This window comes from Meles meles, chromosome 10, assembly GCF_922984935.1.
Source record: "Meles meles chromosome 10, mMelMel3.1 paternal haplotype, whole genome shotgun sequence".
NCBI lineage: Eukaryota > Metazoa > Chordata > Mammalia > Carnivora > Mustelidae > Meles > Meles meles.
The window spans coordinates 104,479,040-104,499,173 of record NC_060075.1 but is presented as its reverse complement, the minus strand read 5'-3'; the positions used below and the strand labels follow the sequence as shown (position 1 = coordinate 104,499,173).

The following is a 20,134-nucleotide window of genomic DNA, read 5'->3' as shown; positions in this document are numbered from 1 at the left end:
AAATTTGTACAAGGTCTGTATGAGGAAGACTACAAAACTCTGATGAATGAAATTAAAGAACTAAATGAATGGAGAGATATGCCGTATTGATAAATTAAAAGAGACAGTATTGTCAAGATTTTAATTTTTCTATAGAATCAATGCAATCCCAATTAAAACCCCAGTAAGTCACTTTGTAGATACTGATATATGACTCTAAAATTTATAGAGAGACGCAAAGACCCAGAAAACCAACACAGTATTGAAAGAGCAGGTCAAAGTTGGAGAACTGACTTAACTCAACTTCAGACTTACTACAGCTATGGTAATCAAGTTAGTGTCATATTGTGAAAGGACAGATAGATCGGTGGAACAGAATAGAGTATCCAGAAAGAGACCCATATAAATTTAGTCAACTGATCATTGCCAGAGGAACAATGGCAATACAGTGGAATAAAAGTCTTTTCAACAGATGGTGCTAGAACTACTGGGCATCTCCATGCAAAAAAAAAAAAAAAAAAAAAGAAGAAGACTCTATATCCAGAACTTATACCCTTCACAAAAATTAACCCACTGAATAACTGTTAGAACTAATGAGTTCAATAAAGTTGGAAGACACAAAATCAAAATACAAAAATCTGCTGTTTCTGTACTAATGATGAACTCCCAGAAAAAGAAATTAAGAAAATAATCCCATTTATAATTTCATCAGAAAGGCTGAAATACCTAGGAATAAATGTAACTAAGGAAAGACAGACCTATACACCAAAACCAAGAAACACTGATGAAAGAAATTGAAGAAAATGCAAATAAATGGGGAGATAGTCCATAGTCATGGATGAGAAGAATTAATATAGTCAAAATGTCCATACTCCCCATAGCAATCTACATATTCAGTGCAATCTCTATCAATATTCCAGTGGCATTTTTTCACAGAATTAGAACAAAGAATTCTGAAATTTGTATGGAACCACAAAAGACCCCAAATAGCCAAAGCAATCTGAGGAAAGAAGAGCAAAGTTGGAGGAATCATTCCCAATTTCAAACTATATTACAAAACTATAACAATAAAAACAGTATGATATTAACATAAAAACAAGACACATAGATAGATCAAAGGAACAGATAGAGAGTCCAGAAATAAACATACTCTTTTATGGCCATTTAATTTACAGCAAGGAGCCAAGAATATACAATGAGAAAAAGACAATCTCATCAATAAACAATTCTGGGAAAACAGGACAGCCACATGCAAAAGAATAAAACAAGACCCTATATTTCACCATACACAAAAATAACTCAAAACATATTAAAGACTTGAACATAAGACCTGAAATCACAAAAATTTTATAAGAAAGCATAGACATGAGTCTTGGTAGTGCTTTTTTGGGATTTGACAAAAGCAAAAATAAATAAATGGGACTACATCAAACTAAAAGGCTTTTGCACGACAAAGGAAACTGTCAAAAAAATGGAAGGGAGTAAGAGAAAATAATTGCAAATTGTATTTCTGAAAAGGGGTTAATATCCAAAATATATAAAAGGGTTATATATCCAAAATATATAAAGAACTCATGCAACTCAGCAGGAAAAAAAAAATCTGACTTAAGAATTTGCAGACAATCCGAATAGACATCTCATCAAAGAAGACACATATATTGCCAACAAGTACACAAAAAGATACTCAGTATCACTTACCATAAGTGAAATGCAAATCAAAACCACAATGAGATATCCTCTCACACGTGTTAGAATGACCAATATCAAAAAATAAGGGAGGGGCGCCTGGGTGGCTCAGTCATTAAGTGTCTGCCTTCAGCTCAGGTCATGATCCCAGGGTCCTGGGATTGAGCCCCACATTGGGCTCCCTGCTCAGTGGGAAGCCTGCTTCTCCCTCTCCCACTCCCCCTACTTGTGTTCCCCCTCTCACTGTGTCTCTCTCTGTCAAATAAATAAATAAAATTAAAAAAAAAAAAGACAAAGGGAAACAAGTGTTAGTGAAGTAGTAGAGAAAGGGAACCTTCATGCACTATTGGTGGGGATGTAAGTTAGTACAGCCACTATGAAATCCAGTATGGAGGTTCCTCAAAAAATTAAAGATAGACCTACCATAGGATTTAGCAGTTTCACTTCTGGGTGTTTATCCAAAGAAATGGAAACACTAACTCAAAAAGATATGTGCACCCCATGTTCATTGAGACATTATTTATAATAACCACGACACAGAAGCAACCTAAGTGTCTACTGATGGATGAATGGATAAAGAAATTATGGCATATATATACACAATACAATGATATTCAGCTAAAAAAGAATGAAATCTTGCTATTTGGACAACATGGATGGACTTGAGGGCATTATGCTAAATGAAATAAGTCACCCAGAGAAACACAAAGACCATATAACCTCACTTATACATGGACTCAAAAAAAAAATCAAGCTCGTGGATTGGTTGGGGTTGGGCAAGATGGGTGAAGATGGTCAAAAGATACAAACTTCCAGTTATAAAACAAATAAGTGATGTGAATGTAATGTATAGCATAGGGACTAAAGTTAATAATACTGTATTTTGTATTTGAAAGTTGCTAAGAGAATAGATCTTAAACGTTTTTATCAGAAGAAAAAGTTATAATGATGTGTGGTGACAGCTGTTAAATAGACTTATTTGGTAATCATTTTGCATTCATACAAATATAATACAAATACATGAACCATTATGTTGTACACCTGAAACTAGTATAATTTTATATGTCAAGTATACCTCAGGTTTTACAAATAACTTAAAAATGAATCAGACTTAAGTATAAAATGCAAAACTATAAAACTTCTTGAAGGTAACAGGAGAAAATCTCCATGACGTTGGGTATGACAATGACTTTTTAGCTACAACACTGAAGATGTGGTGCATGAAAGAAAGAATTGATAAAGGATGAAGTTTATTGGAATTAAAAACTTCTACACCACAAAAGACAATGTCAAGAGAATAAGAAGACAAGCCACACTGGGCAAAAATATTTACAAAATACTCATCTGTTAAAGGAACATTATCCATACAAAGAACTCTTGAAACTCAATATGAAAACAAACGACTCAGTTTAAAAAATGGGCCAAAGATCGTGGCAGACATCTCATACAGATGACAAAAAATCATATGAAAACATGCTCCATATCGTATGTCACTGGGGAAACGCAAATAAAGACAACAATGAGATACCACCACATACCTATTAGAATGGCCAAAATCCAGAACACTGACAATACCAAATGCTGACAAGAATGCAGAACAATGAGAACTCTCAGTGGTTGCTGGTGGGAATGCAAAGTGGTACAGCCACTTCCAAAGACAGTTTGGTGATTTGTTACAAAACTAAACATACTCTTACCATAGGATCCAGTGATTGCATTCCTTGGTATTTACCCAAATGAGTTAAAAACTTAACTCTGTACAAAACCTGCACACAGATGTTTATAGAAACTTTTTTTTGTAATTTCCAAAACGTGGAAGCAACTCAGATGTCCCTCAGTAGGTGAATGGATGAATAAACTGTAGTACATCCAGACAGTGGATTGATGCCGTTGCTAAAAGGAAATGAGCTCTCAGACCAGAAAAAGACATGAGGGAACCGTAAATGCATATTACTAAGTGAAAAACAGTCATTCTGAAAAGGCTACATACTATATGATTCCAACTATATGACATTATGGGAAGGGCAAAACTGTGGAGTCAGTAGGGAAATCAGTGGTTGCCTGGGGGTGGGGGTGGGGCATATGGGAGAGGTGGAGAACAGAGGACTTTTTAGGGCAGTATACATATTCTGTATGATACTCTAATAATGGATACATTTGTCCAAACCCATATAAGGTACACCACCAAGAGTGAATGCTAATGTAAACTATGGACTTGGAGTAATAACGATGTGTCAGTATAGGTTCATCAGTTGTAACAAATGCGCCCTGCTAGTGGGGAATGTTGATAATGGGGAAGGCTCTACTGTGTGAGGCAAGAGGTATATGGGAAAATCTGTACTTCCTCTTCATTTTGCTGTGAACCTACAACTTCCCCCTCAAAGTCTTTTATTTTTAAAAAAAAGTTGATGACATTAGCATATATCTAAGTTAAGGAAAAAAGGAAGAAGAAACTCAGTACTTCTGTGTTATTAGGGCGAAAGCCGACAACTCCTGATTTACCATTCTTATGTTCCTGTTGAAATGCTTGAGAAATAACAGTTATTTGTGCAAACCTGCAGAAAGAGCAGAAGCATAGAAAACTTAACTGCCTTCCAGAAACCAAGAGGAAATTTGATTAACCAAAACTCAGTGAAATCTTGAAGCCTGAGAGGGATGCCATGTAGGATGGGCAACACGGGGTTCGGGAAGGAGACAGTATCTCTGTTAATTGGTTCCCATTTTGGTTCTGCCACATAGACGTGGGTTGATAGACCTACTATATTCATTGTGAGACTACAGCCCTTGGCCTTTGTACCTCTCCACTTTGCAGAGGAATTTTCACTTAGACCCATAGAATTTTCAGTTGGATTTCTTCTCTCAGTGTCCACCAGGTTTCCTGAGGTGACCTCAGGCCCTCACCCCAACTCTCCTGAGGAATGCTGGAAGTCCAGTCCAGGAAGGGCCCACCATCCTCTCTTAAAACACATAGTAACCACAATATCTGTTATATTGATTTTTTTAAATATTTTATTTACTTATTAAACACAGAGAGAGATCACAGTTAGGCAGAGAGGCAGATAGAGAAAGAGGGGGTGGGAAGCAGGCTTCCCTCTGAGCAGAAAGCCCGATGCGGGGCTCAATCCCAGGAGCCCGAGATCATGACCTGAGCTGAAGGCAGAGGCTCAACCCACTGAGCCACCCAGGCACCCCTGTTATATTGATTTTTGACAAGGAATGGTTTTCTACATGCCAATAGTTGTTCTATATAATGGGTTCTGTAGTTATGCCAGTCTGTCTTTATAATGAGGTAGAAAACAGTCTAAAGATTGGAAAGAATTTTCCACATTTTAGATGGACTTTTCTCCTTGTGTAAAGCCTTATATGATCTTTAACCTCATGAAAATACATTTAAATTAAAATGTTCCTAATTTTATAGATTTCCAGGCCATGGGGTTGAAGAAAGGGATGTTTTTCAACCCAGACCCTTACCTGAAGATTTCCATTCAGCCTGGAAAGCACAGCATCTTCCCTGCCCTCCCACACCATGGACAGGAGAGGAGATCCAAGATCATAGGCAACACCGTGAACCCCATCTGGCAGGCCGAGGTGAGTGCTGTGGGCCCTGAAAAGAGGTCTGAGTGGCCAGCTGGAACAACTGACCATAAACCAGCCCACGTGCTGTGCCCTCCTTTCTTGGAGCCCCAGACTGCTGCTAAGTTCATGGCTCTCTGGTCTGAGAAGAGAGCTGTGTTCTCTGTGGGTTGTAACTCAGGGATCTTGCTGGAGACCCTCAAGGCAATACCAGGAAACTTGCAGCTACACTCAGTAGGCCTGCTGTAGCTTCTTCATCTGATTCAGAACCTGCATCTGAAAGCAAGACAGCCTCCCTGTACCTCTGTGTGGGGGAAGAAGAGAAGCATTCTTACACTCTTCCCACGTGTGCAGTCCTTAGGCCAGAATGCCAGATTTTAAATGTGTCCGTGTAGACCAGCTCCAGAGTTTCTAAAACTGTCCATTTCCTGGGACAGGTAAATCATGAAGCCCTACAATACCCTTGGGAGTTACCTAATTTTTGATTTAAATAAACATGAACCCCAATTTTGCATCCCACCTTCCTGGTCTGAATGGTGTTCGGTAACTTGCTGGAGTATCGAATGGTTGGTTCTGTCTCATGAAGGCCTGTCTCCACTACCGAATGTGTGCTCTCTACTGGCCAGGAGTGAGGACGTTCCTCAGTAAAGCCACATGCATGTCAAGCTTGGGCTCATGGTGACTAAGTTCTCTCCTAGGGAACTAACAGAAAGTTGTCACAACCTGCTGGGCAGCTTAACTCACATGCTTTGGCTTGATGTTGTGACCTGCTGACTGTGTGGGCTGGGCAGCAGGGAGGCTTAGGGCATGGGAGGGGCTACCATATAATGTTGGTGTCAAAAGCAAAGATTCGGGGCGCGTGGGTGGCTCAGTGGGTTAAACCTCTGCCTTCGGCTCAGGTCATGATCTCAGGGTCCTGGGATGGAGCCCTGCATCAGGCTCTCTGCTCAGTGGGGAGCCTGCTTCCTCCTCTCTCTCTGCCTGCCTCTCTGCCTACGTGTGATCTCTGTCTGTCAAATAAATAAATAAAATCTTAAAAAAAAAAAAGGCAAAGATTTGCAGCCACACAAATCTTGGTTCAAATCTCAGCATGTCCTGTTACTCATGTGGATTGAAGAAATCAGTGATTCTCAATCTGAGCCTGAAGTTACCTTCATCAGGCTGTTACTGATGGGAATGTGCTCCTCCTTCCCAAGGACTTGCTTTGGACAGGTTTCCTTCCTTTATTCTTCAGAATAGGCCATCTCTGTTGTAAACTTTACAGGCGTCCTTGAATAAGAAAGTGTAATTAGATATTTGGGGACAATCTCGTTCATTGTCTCTTAAATTACACCACCTGCTTCCTAGGCTTAATAAACCCTGACCCAGGCCTTACAGAGGAGCAATGTTTAAAGTTAGAGCAATGTAAAGGAAATGGGATTGCACTTGAACTTCCTACTGCTTTGGTTATCAACAGATTCTAAAGCACTGAGAGTACCAGTAGCATGGAATACTGAGTCTTAAATTATTTGTTCCTTCAGTCCTGGCTATTGTCACCAATTATTTCTGGTCTCCTCACTGCATTCCTGGGGATAATACAAGATGCCCCAGGAATTTATAGTACATGGGGGGAATAAAAGGCTTCTCTCTTCCGAAGAACTTCAAAGCGACTTGTTCTAAAACAGTTAGTCACAAAGTTATTATAAGTCTCAAATAACATTTCAGAAACCCACCACTATCAGAATGTTTTTGGTCTAAAAATGTCAGCTAGAGTCCACTTTAAGTTCCGAAATTATTTCTGCGTCTTTAGTTAAGATTTACTTCACTCTGGAAAGATCCTAGCACACTCTCACTAGTCCTCTGCTTTTGACCTCCTACATTCTATCCAGCCTCCCCTGGTTAAAGTTGGTGTTCTTTTCTTTTTGTTTGTTTTTGTTGTTTTTTTTTTTCCTTAACTGGGTTGCGTGATGGGCCTTAAGGAGAGCACGTGATATAATGAGCACTGGGTGTTCTATACAACTGATGAGTTACTGAACTCTACATCTGAAACTAATGAAACACTGTATGTTAACTAATTTAAGTAAGTAAAAAAATAAAGTTGGTGTTCTACAGTAAGTTTTACCACAGGTCTCCCCGATGAGGCTCAGACGGAGGGTAACTGATTTCTCAAGTTAAATATCAAATAACTTGACTGAAGACCTGCACTTTCTACCCCCTAAATGCTGTCCTGTGCAGAGCACTCAAGGACTTGGCTGTCCCAGAGTTACTTACTGCTTGTGTCTGTTACAGATGCACTTGGCTCTGAGCTAGAGGAAATGGGGCCAGCTGTGGTATTGTTCACAAACAAGAAGTCCAGAGGGAGGTGGTTCTGGCAGTGTGACTGCTGAGAGCACCAACGAGGGACTTGAGCTATCTGGGTCTTCCCACCACGTGTTAGCAGATGACTCTCATTGTCTTGTCTTAAAGCCTCGACCTCAAGTTCAAGGGAGGAAGAAAGCAAAAGGCAAAAAGCCTTCTTGTAAGGGTATGCATTTTTATTCTGTAAGAGAAGCCCTTCCCAGTAAAAGCCCTGTTACCTGTCACAGACATTCACCTGTTTGGGAAAATCTAGTACTTCGATTCCCCAGCTCTATAATAAGGAGGGGAAGGGAGAAGGTGGTTGAACATGGGTGTCGAATAGAACAAATGAAATATTTGATCTAATGATCTAATCAAGGTATGGACAGAATGCAGCAGAATGCTGATGGGAGGACAAGACAATGAGAGTTATTTGATATTTAACTTGAGAAATCAGGGTAACTGTAGTGTGTGCAATGTGCTTTAGCTCCACTCACCAGTACCTTACACTCTCAGTAGCTGCCATCTCCCACTGCCCCACATGCTTTCACGAGGCTGCATAGATAATCTTTGCTCACATCTGCCTGAAATGTACATTCCCAATGAATCCAACTAGCAGGTCCTGCTCACCCATCCAGACTCAACTAAAATGCCACTTCCCTACTGGGCCCTCCTTGACTCCCACCCTGGACCTCAGGAGGAAAGTGCTCCTTCCTCTCTGTCCCTTTTTTTATTTGCACATCCGTCTTTCCCATGAGCCTTTGAGCTCCTCAAGCAGATGCTAATATCCAGTTTTTCTTAGCATCTCCAATTCCGAGAACCTACTTCTATAAGACTTATATATAGGGCTTACTATGCCAAGCAGTGGAAACATTTTATGTAATTAGCTCAGTCCTCACAACAACCCTAATGTACTATTCTTATCTCCATTTAAAGATGGGAAAACCAAGACACAGAGAAGTTAAGTAATTTTCCCCAGGTCTCATAGCTGGTAAATGGCAGAACCAGAATTTGAAACAGGTCTTCTGCCGTTAGAGCCTGATGCTGATCAGTTTTGTGTATAGGTGGTTGTGGGTAAATTCTGGAGAGAGTATCCATAGATTTTATCAGATACTCAAAGTGATGAGTATAACCCCTCCCCTTCAAAGGAAAAATAAAGTTTAAATCCATAGCATTGGATGATGAAGCTGAACACAGTTATCAAAAAGTTGAACGTGGTCTTTTCAGCTAATCATATGAACTGCTACTTCTGAAGGGTAAATTTGAAGGATCCGTGAGAACGTTTTAATGGGGAAAGCCAGGTGAAGTTCCTATGGCTGATGATTAATTTAAGAAATGTTACTGGGTATCTATTCTGTGGTAGAAATAGAAATCTCTGGAAGGACAAAAAAGATTGATAGGTAAGACCTCTCAGGCTGGTGGAAGGAGAAATCTAATGATCTAATCAAGGTATGGACAGAATGCAGCAGAATGCTGATGGGAGGACTTCCCAGATGGTGTGCTGTGGGACTTAGGTCGTGATGGGTGATGAGACATTTTTGGGGAGTGCCATGGGGGCATTCCAGGTAGAAGGAACAGCATGTGCCAAACTACCAAGGCATCTCACAAACACTTGGGGAACTCTACAGAAATGGCATGTGGTTGAAAAATAAAAAGAAAGAAATACCATGTGGTTGGAGCTCACGGTACACACAGATAAGTGATGGCTGTTGGGCTGGGCTTACACCAGTTGCTGCATACATCCAGCATGGTTCTCTTCTTTCTTTCTTTTTTTTTTCATATTCAGTCAGCCAACATACAGTATATCATTAGTCCTTGACGCAGTGATCAACAATTCATTAGTTGCCTGTAACACCCAGTGCTCGTCACAATACATGCCCCCCTTAATGCTCATCACCCAGTTACCCTATCCCCCCACCCCCTCCCTTCTGTAACCCTCAGTTTGTTTCCAGAGTCCAGAGTCTCTCAGAGTTTGGTTCTCTTATTTCTTACAAACAAAACCTAACATTGGGTTCTGAGTCTCATACTGCACCTTGGTGAATGAATTGAAGATTCCCTGCTCCTACAGAATTCATGCACATCTTTAAATACCTTGCAAACAGGTGAGTGAGAACCAAACTGTCCTACTCTCTGTATATACCTACTAACATATAAAGCACATTCATGAGAAAGAATTGAATTTATCTGCACGTAAGAGCAAGAATATCCTTTAGTGTATAGTTTAAATGCTAAATTTATTTCTGTGATTAATGTTGCATTAAAATCTTATGTGATTTTTTTCAGATTTATGCAAGTTCAAACTTAAAACATATTTTTGCTCATTAAAACATGCTAAATCTTAGGAAAAAATACTTACTCTTAGAATTTTATTTACTTATTTATTTTTACTATCAGAATTTTTAAATGAAGAGGGAAAATTGAGAGAAATACATACTAAGTATAATGTCAACTAAAAATTTTTTTAAAGAAGACTACATGTTGATTGATCTCTTTTTTATGATTACTACAGTAATTAGAAACTATTTTCACACAGGGAAAACGCTCCTGATTTTCAGGTCTGTTTACTTTCCTGAATGGATATAATGAGCACTTAATGAGATTATAGCCGAACAGAGAAGTTAAATAGGAAATGGCAGCAACTGAAGGGTTTTGGGTTCTTTATTGAGAATGCCTATCTGGAGAGTATATTTAAACCTCTAAATCAAACAAGGAATTTCTAAAAGCAAATGCTTAGAAATATCATGTGGATTGAGCAAATATTAAAATTGAGCCTGGGGCCATGGTGTTTGTCAGCCTCTACTCCATTCTCTCTGTCTCAGCCCTCAAAGCTGGCTGGATTAATCCCACACACGTACAGTGTCAGCCTGCTTCAATCTGGTCACGAGATTAGAAGACAAGATACTGCCTCCTAGAGCTTCTGTTCTAATGTAAGCAAACAAAACGTGATGGAGAGGCGCTAACTTGGATGGCCATGGTCCAGGAAGGCCTTTCTGAGTTGTTGTCACATGAACTGAGAGACCAAATACATGCAGACCTGGTTAGATATATGCTGCGGATAGAGGAAGCAGCTAGTAGGAAGGGCCTGAGTGTACCAAGCCTGGCAGGCTTGCACAATAGCAGGAAGGTCATTGTGGCTGGAGGATAACCATGTGTGAGGGATGGGAGTGGGGGATAAGATGAGCCTGGGCAGAGAGGTAAGAACCGGCATCCTGTAAGTCAGGGAAAGTGGTTGGTTTTTTATCCCAAATGTGTTAAGATGCTATTGGGGTAAGAAGGCATCATGTTCTGATCAAAATTTATCCAAATGTTCCTGCTGCTCTGTGTAGAATGGAAGCAGTTGCTGTCTGCTTCCAGCTGTCATGAAACAGCGTGTGGCACACTAACACAAAATACCTAGAAAAGCCAGATAAAATTTAAAAGAAAAAAAAAAAGATTTGTGATCGTGAGAGGATGTTCAGGACAACAGGACTTGGGTGGCCAAGATCCTAGAGAGGGGGACGCTTGGGGGGCTCAGTCGATTAAGCATCTGCCTTCAGCTCAGGTCATGATCCTGGAGTCCTGGGATCCCACATCGGGCTCCCTGCTCAGCGGGGAGCCTGCTTCTCCCTCTCCCTCTGCCTGCTGCTTCCCCTGCTTGTGCTCTTTTCTCTCTCTGACAAATAAATAAATAAAATCTTAAAAAAAAAAAAAAGATCCTGGAGAGAAAGGAATTTCAAGTGCACCAACTTTCTGCAACTTTTTTTGGTAACAGGGATAAGAAAGTAGGCCCAAAGCTGCTGAAGATCAAAGATGAGTTTTCTGTAGTTTGACAACTGACAAGACAAAACTTGAAGTTCCAGATACTCTGAGAGGAGATATCCTAGCAAAACCCTAGAGTCTCAGTTAGACCCCTGGCTGGCGACAGTGAAAGAATCAGGGCCAACCAATGGTGGAAAATTTCAAGATAGCTCAAGCAGCCCAGTCAGTCCCTGATTAGTTAAAATATAAAGATACAGACGTAGTGAAAAGAAGGGCTATCTGTATCCCAATGTTCATAGCAGCAATGGCCACAGTCGCCAAACTGTGGAAAGAACCTAGATGCCCTTCAGCGGATGAATGGATAAGGAAGATGTGGTCCATATACACTATGGAGTATTATGCTCCCATCAGAAAGGATGAATACCCAACTTTTGTATCAACATGGACGGGACTGGAAGAGATTGTGCTGAGTGAAATAAGTCAAGCAGAGAGAGTCAAGTATCATATGGTTTCACTTATTTGTGGAGCATAACAAATAACATGGAGGACATGGGGAGATGGAGAGAAGGGAGTTGGGGGAAATTGGAGGGGGAGATAAACCATGAGAGACTATGGATTCTGAAAAACAATCTGAGGGTTTTGGAGGGGCAGGGGGGTGGCAGGTTGTGTGAACCTGGTGGTGGGTATTAAAGAGGGCACGTATTGCATGGAGCACTGGGTGTGGTGCATAAACAACGAATCCTGGAACACTGAAAAGAAATTTAAAAAATAAATAAAGGTTTTAAAAAATATATATTATCTGACCTCAGTAACAAAAGGAATGGACCATGGGTGACTTTTTTGTTGTTGTTATGTTCAGATAGCCAGCATATAGTACATCGTAACATCGTAAGTTTTCTTGTAGTGTTCAACAGTTCATCAGGTGTGTAAAACCTCCAGTGCTCATCACAACATGTGCCCTCCTTAACACACAGGTGCCTATTCTTGGACTTATCAGAGGTAGATTTTAAATACTATTTTATGTTTTAAAACTTAAGCTAGACATAAATAATAAAAATAAAACTAGAAAATGCCCATCCACTTTGAAAATTAAGCATAAAGCTCCTAAAAAATCTAGGGGTCAAGGAAGAGATCATAATAAAAACTAGAAAATATTTTGAACTGAATAATAATGCATATATGACATTTAAACTTATGGGATGCAGCTAAATTAAAAAATAAGCTGATCCCAGTGATGTGAGTTTCCATATGATTAATCTACTATACCAGTATCATGAAGATGAATGCAGAAATCACTGAACTAGAAAACAAATACCTGACAGAGAAAGGTAACAAAAATTACAATGTAGTAATTTTACTTGTGTTAAAAAGATGAGTATTATGAAAATATTTTGCTAATAAATTTGAAAGTTTAGAGGCAATGGGAAATACTTTTTTAATAGCCAAAATTACAGACTTTATTTAGATTTCCTCAGTTTTCCCCAGGATCATTTTTTTGTTTGTTTGTTTTTAATTTTGTTTATTATGTTATGTCAGTCATCACACAGTACATCAATAGTTTTTGATGTAGTGTTCATGAAATGGGAAATACTCTACATTATTATTTTTATCATTATGTTTATTAAGGGACAGTCTACAAACAAAAATACAATTCATTACATACAAGAAAAAACTACATTAATTTAAAGCAGACATTTTGTGGGGAAGGTGCCTGGGTGACTCAGTTGGTTGAGCATCTTACACTTGGTTTTGGCTCAGGTTATGTTCTCAGGGTCATGAGATTGAGCCTGCATTGGGGTCTGTGCTCAGCAGGGAGTCTGCTTGAGCTTTCTCTGCCCTGCCCATCCCCCCCAATAAATAAATAACTTTTAAAAAATAAAACAAATGATTGATTACAACAAGGTTGCAGGATACAAGGTTAATATACAAGAAGTCCATTGCTATCTTGTATACCAACAATGAACAACTGGAATCTGAAATTAAAAACAACGCATTTATATTACCATCCCAGAATGAAACACTTAGCTATATCTCTAACAAAATTTGTATTGAATGAAAACTATATTGAATAAATTAAAAAACTAAAAAATGGATATATGTTCAGGGATATATGTTCAGGAAGGTAACATTGTCAAGATGTTAAGTTCTTTCTAATTTCATCTATAAACGCAATGCATTCTTGAAATTCCAACAAGTTATTTTATGGATATTGACAAACTGATTCTAATGTTTACATGGAGAGGCAAAAGACCTAGAACATCTAACCAATATTGGAAGAGAACAAAAATGGAGGACCAATGCTACCCAACTTCAAGGCCTACTATAATGCTGCAAGTGTCAAGAAAATGTGGTATTGAGAAAAAAAAAAAAAGATAATTAGATCAATGGAACAGAATAGAGAGCCCAGAATTAGAACCCCACATAGTCAACTGATCTTCGACAAAGAAATAGGGACAATATAATGGAGCAAAGATAGTCTTTTCAACAAATGGTGCTGGAAATCTATATGCAAAGAAAAAAAATCTAGAGACAGACCTTGTACCCTTCAAAAAATTAATTCAAAATGGATCATAGACCTAAATGTAAAATGCAAAATTATAAAACCTCAGTTATTAACATAGGAGAAAACCCAAATGACCTTGCATTTGGTGATGCCTTTTGAGATATAACCAGAGCATGACCCATGAATGAAAGAATTGACAAGCCGGACTTTATTCAAATTAAAACTGCTCTGTTAAAAACTGTATCAAGAGAATCAGAAGATAAGCCACAAACTGGGGGAAAATATTTGTAAAGGCATAGCTGATAAATAGCTGTTATCCAAAATATAGAAGGAATTCTTAAAACTCAATGAGAAGAAAACAAACAGTCGATTTAAAAATGGGCCAAAGATTTTGACAGGCACCTCACCAAAGATACACGGATGGCAAATAAGCACGTGAAAAGATGCTGCACACCTTATGTCATCAGGGAAATACAAGTTAAAATAGCAAGGAGACACCACTGCATACCTATTGGAATGGCTTAAATCCTGAACACTGGCAACACAAAATCTGGAGAGGATATGGATCAACAGTAAATCTCATACAGGGCTGGTGGCTTGCAACATGGTACATTTACTTTGGAAAAGAGTTTGGCAGGTTCTTAACTAACTATACTCTCTTAAATGATCCAGCAATCAAGGTCCTCGGTATCCAAAGGATTTGAACACTTATGTCCACACAAAAGCCTGCACAAGAATAATTGCGAAAAATTGGTGCAACCAAGATGTCTTTCAGGCAGTGAATGGATATATAAACTGTGATGGGTCCAGACAATGCAGTGTTATTTAGCAGTAAAAAGAATCAAGCTACCAAGTCATGAAAAGACATAGTGGAAACTTAAAGTCATATTACTAAGTGAGAAAAGCAGATCTGAAAAGACTACATACTGCATGATTCGAACTATATGACATTCTGGAAAAGGCAAAACTATAGAGGCAGACAGTAAAAGTCAGGGGTTGCCAGGAATGTGTAGGAGAGAAGGACAAATAGGCAGAGAGCAGAAGACTTCCAGGGCCATGGAAATACTTGATATATTATGATGGTGGATGAATCTTATTTTACTTTTATCTAAACCAATAGCATATACAACAGGAAGAATTAGCCCTCGGGTAAACTGTTGACTTGGGTGATTATGATGTGTCAGTGAAGCTTCATCCTTGGTTTAAAAAAAAAAAACTGCCATTCTGGTGAGTAATGTGGATGATGGAGGAGACTGTGCATGTGTGGGACAAGGGGTATAAGGGAAATCTTTGTTCCTCCCTCTTGGTTTTTCTGTAAATCTAAAAGAGCTCTAAAAAATAAAGTCCTTTAAAAATAGCTTTGGCTCCTCCAGAGTTTTTGTATTTTCTGATAAATTTTAGAAAGACATTTGAACCTGCAAAAAAAGAAGTTCTGGGATCTTATTTGGAAATTTGTTCAATATTAATTATTCCATTCTATGAAATGATACATCTCCACTTATTTAGGTCTTTAATTCCTCTCAACGATATATGTGGTTTTCAGTTTAGAAATCTTGCCTCCTTTTTTTTTTTTTTTTGTCTATTGTAAGTGGAGTCTTTTTTCATTTCATTTCCAGTTATTTGCTTCCTATATATGTAAGTTTTTCTATATTAATCTTGACTCCTGCAGCCATACTAATTTCACTTGCTAACTCACTAGTTGTTTTATGTGAAGATATTTAAGTAAACAAACATACTACAGCAAATAAAAATAATTTTACTCAATCCTTCCTAAACTTACGCCTTTTGACTTGTTTTTGGTGGTTCGCCTTATTGCAATGTCCAGAGCCTCTAGTACAATGTTGAACTGAAGGGGTGATGGAAGGCATGTTTGCTTTATTATTACTGATATTAGGGAGAAAGCATTCAATATCTCACCACTAAGCATAGAGCCACTAGATTTTTGTAGATGCTCTTCATCAGCTTAAGAATGTTTCCTTCTATTCCTAGTTTGCCGAGAGTTCTTTTTTTAATCATAGGTGATGTTGAATTTTGTTAAACACCTTTTTTTCTACAGCTATTGAAATGATTCCACAATTTTCACCTTTATTCTATTAATTTGGTAAATTACCATGATTGATTTTCTTTTTTTATTATTACATTAGGTTAGTCACCATTAGTCATCGTTAGTTTTTGATGCAATGTTCCATGATTTATTGTTTGCGTATAACACCCAGTGCTCCAAACAATACGTGCCCTCCTTAATACCCATCACCAGGCTTACCCAATCTCCTACCCCCCTCCCCTCTAAAACCCTCAGTTTATCTCCTGGAGTTCATAATCCCGGGCATCATGGTTTGTCTCCCCCTATGATTCCCCCCCCTCTTCATTTTCCCCTTCCTTCTCCAAATGTCCTCCATGCTGTTCTTTTATATTCCACAATAAGTGAAACCATATGATAATTGGCCTTCTCTGGTTGACTTATTTCACTTAGCATGATCTGCTCCAGTTCCATCCGTGTTGATGCAAAAATTGGGTATTCATTCCTTCTGGGTATTCTATTCATTCTATTGAATATTCTATGGATATTCATAGAACATTCTATGAATATTCTATTCATTCTATTCTTTCATTCTTTCTAATATTAGATCAACCATGCATCCCTAAGATAAATTCTACTTGGTCAAATGTGTCGTTATTTTTATATATTGTTGAGGTTCTTTTACTAATAGTTTATTAAGGATTTTTACATGTACATTCATGAAGAATGTTGATCTATAATTTTGTTAGTCTGGTTTTGGTATAATTGTAATCTGGTTTTATGAAATTAGTTTTGAAATTTTCCTTCTTTTATATATTCTGGAAAGATGGTGTATAATTGTTATTTTCCTCCTTAAATGTTTAATAGATTATATAGATGAAGACATTTTAGACTGCAGTTTTAAATATGTGAGAAGGTATTAAAACGTGAGTTCAATTCTTAAGTAGAATAGGGCTATTCAAGTTAACTCTTTCTACATGGGTAAGCTTTTGTAATTTGTGTTTCTCAAGGCATATTGACATTTTTCTTCATGCAGTGTTTATACGGTTGTTCCAAATAGTATTTTATCATCCTTTAATGTTTATAAATTCATTAAGAATAATATTTTTCTCATTTTTTAATGGTGAACTATATTTTCTCTTTTTTTTTATTAACCAATCTATATATGGGTTTATAAAACTTGTTAATTTTTTTTCAAAGAACCAGCTCTTGATGATAATTTTCTGTATTTTTTTTTGTTTTCTATTTCTTTCTGTTTCTACTCTTAATTTTATTTTTCTCCTTTGTTGCCTTCTACTTACTTTAGGGTTATTTTGCTCTTCTGTTTTTAGCCTCTTAAGGTGACATTTTACATTTTGATTTTAAACTTACTTTTTTCTATAATGTGTTCATCTAAAACCATTAATTTCCTTTTAACTGGTGGTTTAGCTGTATTTCATAAAATTGATATTTTTAAATTTTCATCATTCAGTTCAACGTATTTTTTAATATCCCTTCTTTGACCCATGGATTATTTTGAAATGGATGGTGTAAAGTCTAAATTTTAAGGTTTTCTTAAATATCTGCTTGTTACTGATTTCTAATTCAACTTCATTGTGGTCAGAAAACATACCTAGTATGATTCCAGTTCCATTTAAATACATTCAGTCATGTCTTACAGTCGGTATATGGTATATTTTGGTGGATTTACTCTGTACGGTGGAAAAGAATGTATTCTATGTTTTATGTAGTGGTCTGTAAAAATTAAATTCTTATTATCTAGCTTTTTATCAGTTGCTGAGAAAATTGGGAGATGTTTAAATCCCCTGCTATGATCATGGAATTATCTGTTTCTCCAATTCTGCCAACTTTTGCTTTCTGTATTTTGAGGCTCTCTTTTGTTAGGTACATGCATAGTAATGTTGTCCTGATGAATTGGCCCTTTTAACATTATGAAATATCTCTCTTTGAAATACCCTGTCTTTGGCAATCCCCTTTCTCTTGAAGGCTATTTTATCTCACATTAATATAATAACTCCAGCCTTCTTGTGTTTGATATTTGAATGATATGCCTATTCTTTTCCACTTACTTTCTAGATATTTGTGTTCCTATATAAAAGGTGCATATCTGTAGACAGTTTTTCACCTACTGTAATAATCTCTACCTTTAAATAAGAGTCTTTAGTTCATTGTCATTTAATGTCATTATTCATATGGTTGTATTTAGGTCTGTTCTTTTATTATTTTCTATCTGTCCTCTTTTTTTTCAGTTTTTTCTTGTTTTGGATTATTTGAATACTTTCTAGAATTCTGTTTTAATTCATTTGTTGGATTTTTAGCTACACATTTTTTTATAACTTTCTTTGTAGTTGCTTTAGGGACCACAGTATACCTTCTTATATATTCATTATCCACATTGACTTAATAGTATACCACTTCACAAAAATGTGGTAACATTTCAACAATATTTACCTGCATTTACCTGTGCCCATGATCCTTTATGTTATGGTTGCCATATATAGTACATTTTTCATACATTATAAACCCCACATAACTATGTTATAATTTTTGCTTTAAATAGACATATATGTATTTTAGGGGTGCCTGAGTGGCTCATTTGGTTAAACAACTGACTTGATTTTGGCTCAGGTCATGATCTCAAGGTTGTGAGATCAAGCCCCACATCAAGCTATACACTGGGTGTGGAACCTCCTTGAGATTTTCTCTCTTCCTCTGCCCTTCCCTCCTCTCCCCCTCTCTAATAAAAAAAAGACTAGACATATGTATTTTAAAGAAGTTAAGAAAAAGTACAGCCCCATATACTTTCCCCATTTGTTTCCTATTTCTAATGTTTTCACTCATTTCTAAAGATCTGAGTTTTCCTTCAGGTATCATTTCCCTTCAGCATGAAATCTTTCCCTTGGCATTTCTTGTAGAGTGAGCCTGGTGGCACTTCTCTTAGTTTTTTGTTTATATGAGTGTTTTAATTTCATCTTCATCTTGGAAGATAGTTTCACTGAATATAAAATTCTGGGTGACTGGTATTCCCCCCCAACCCCAACATTTTAAAAATGTAGTTCCTGTGTTATGGTCCCCATAGTCTCTACTAAGAAATCTGTAATGATTTGAATCATTGCTCTCCAGTGTGGAATGTGTCATTTTTCTTTGGTTGGTTCAAGTTTGTCCCTTTATCTTTGGTTTTCAAGTTTGATTATGACACTCCTAGGTATGGTTTTTGTGTAAGTTTTCTAGGCCTGCTACATAAATTGTCCTGCCACTTATGAATGTATTATTTCATAGTTCTGGAAACTAGAAGTCCAAAATCAAGGAGTAAGCAGGGCTGATTCCTTGTGATTGTCCTGAAGTAGAATTTGTTCCATGCCTCTGCCCTAGAGTCTGGTGATGTTGGCAGTCTTGGTCATTCCTTGGCTTGTAGATGTGTTGTTCCAATCTCTGCCTCCTTCTTCACATGGTATTCTCACCATATGTCTCTGTGTCCCTATTCCTCTCTTCTTATAAATACAACAGACACATTGGACTAGGGCCCAGTCTACTGATCTCATCCTAACTTGATTACATCACAAAGATTCTATTTCCAAATATGATTACATTCACATGTTTAGAGCTTCAACACATTTTTGGAGAACAACATAATTCAACCTATAACAGTTTTCTTCTAATTTATCCTGTTGGTTCATTGAACTTCTGGGATCTATAAACTTAAGTTTTCACCAAATTGGTGAAGTTTGGTCATAATTTCTTCCAATATTTATCTGTTGAATGCTCTCTCTCCTTTTTCTCTTGGACTCCCAATATTATATGCTAGATCTTTAGATATTGTCCCACAGGTCTTTAAGGCAATTCTCTCTCTTCTTGTAATTGGATCATCTCTGTTGATCTGTCTTCAATTCCACCGACTCTTTATCACCTCCATTCTACTATTACCTCTATTCAGTGAATTTTTTTCATATATTAGACTTTTTAACTCTAAAATTGCAGTTTGGTCTTGTTTGTGTTATGTTTTGCTGATGGTGTTTCTTATCTATTTATTCATGACAAATATATTTTCCTTTACCTCACTGAGTGTAGTTAAAATAGCTGCTTCAGAGTCCTTTCCTGATAATTCTAACATATGTGCCCCTTTTTTGTTGTTAGTCATTATTTTGTTGTTTTGTGGTAGCAGGCAGTTAACTTGGTTGGGCTCACACTGCCGTGAATGTGGTGGCCAGCAGTTCAGACTTCAGTTCAGTTCTTTAAGACCTAACTGCAAGCTGATTTCATTTTCCCTGTACCTATACGATTCTGTGATCAGCCAGAAACTTGGGCTGAGTTTAAAAAAA

At 37.5% G+C, this 20,134-nt stretch overlaps 1 protein-coding gene across 4 annotated transcripts in view; it reads left to right on the top strand.

Annotated features, from left to right (window-relative positions):
• Nucleotides 1-20,134, top strand: part of HECW1 (HECT, C2 and WW domain containing E3 ubiquitin protein ligase 1) — a 466,123-nt gene that overhangs the window by 302,878 nt on the left and 143,111 nt on the right. For all 4 annotated transcript variants that reach the window (XM_046021545.1, XM_046021547.1, XM_046021544.1 and 1 more), the window contains one exon: nucleotides 5,084-5,253. In XM_046021545.1, the coding sequence (XP_045877501.1) occupies nucleotides 5,084-5,253 (170 nt within the window). The remainder of the gene's footprint in view (nucleotides 1-5,083; nucleotides 5,254-20,134) is intronic.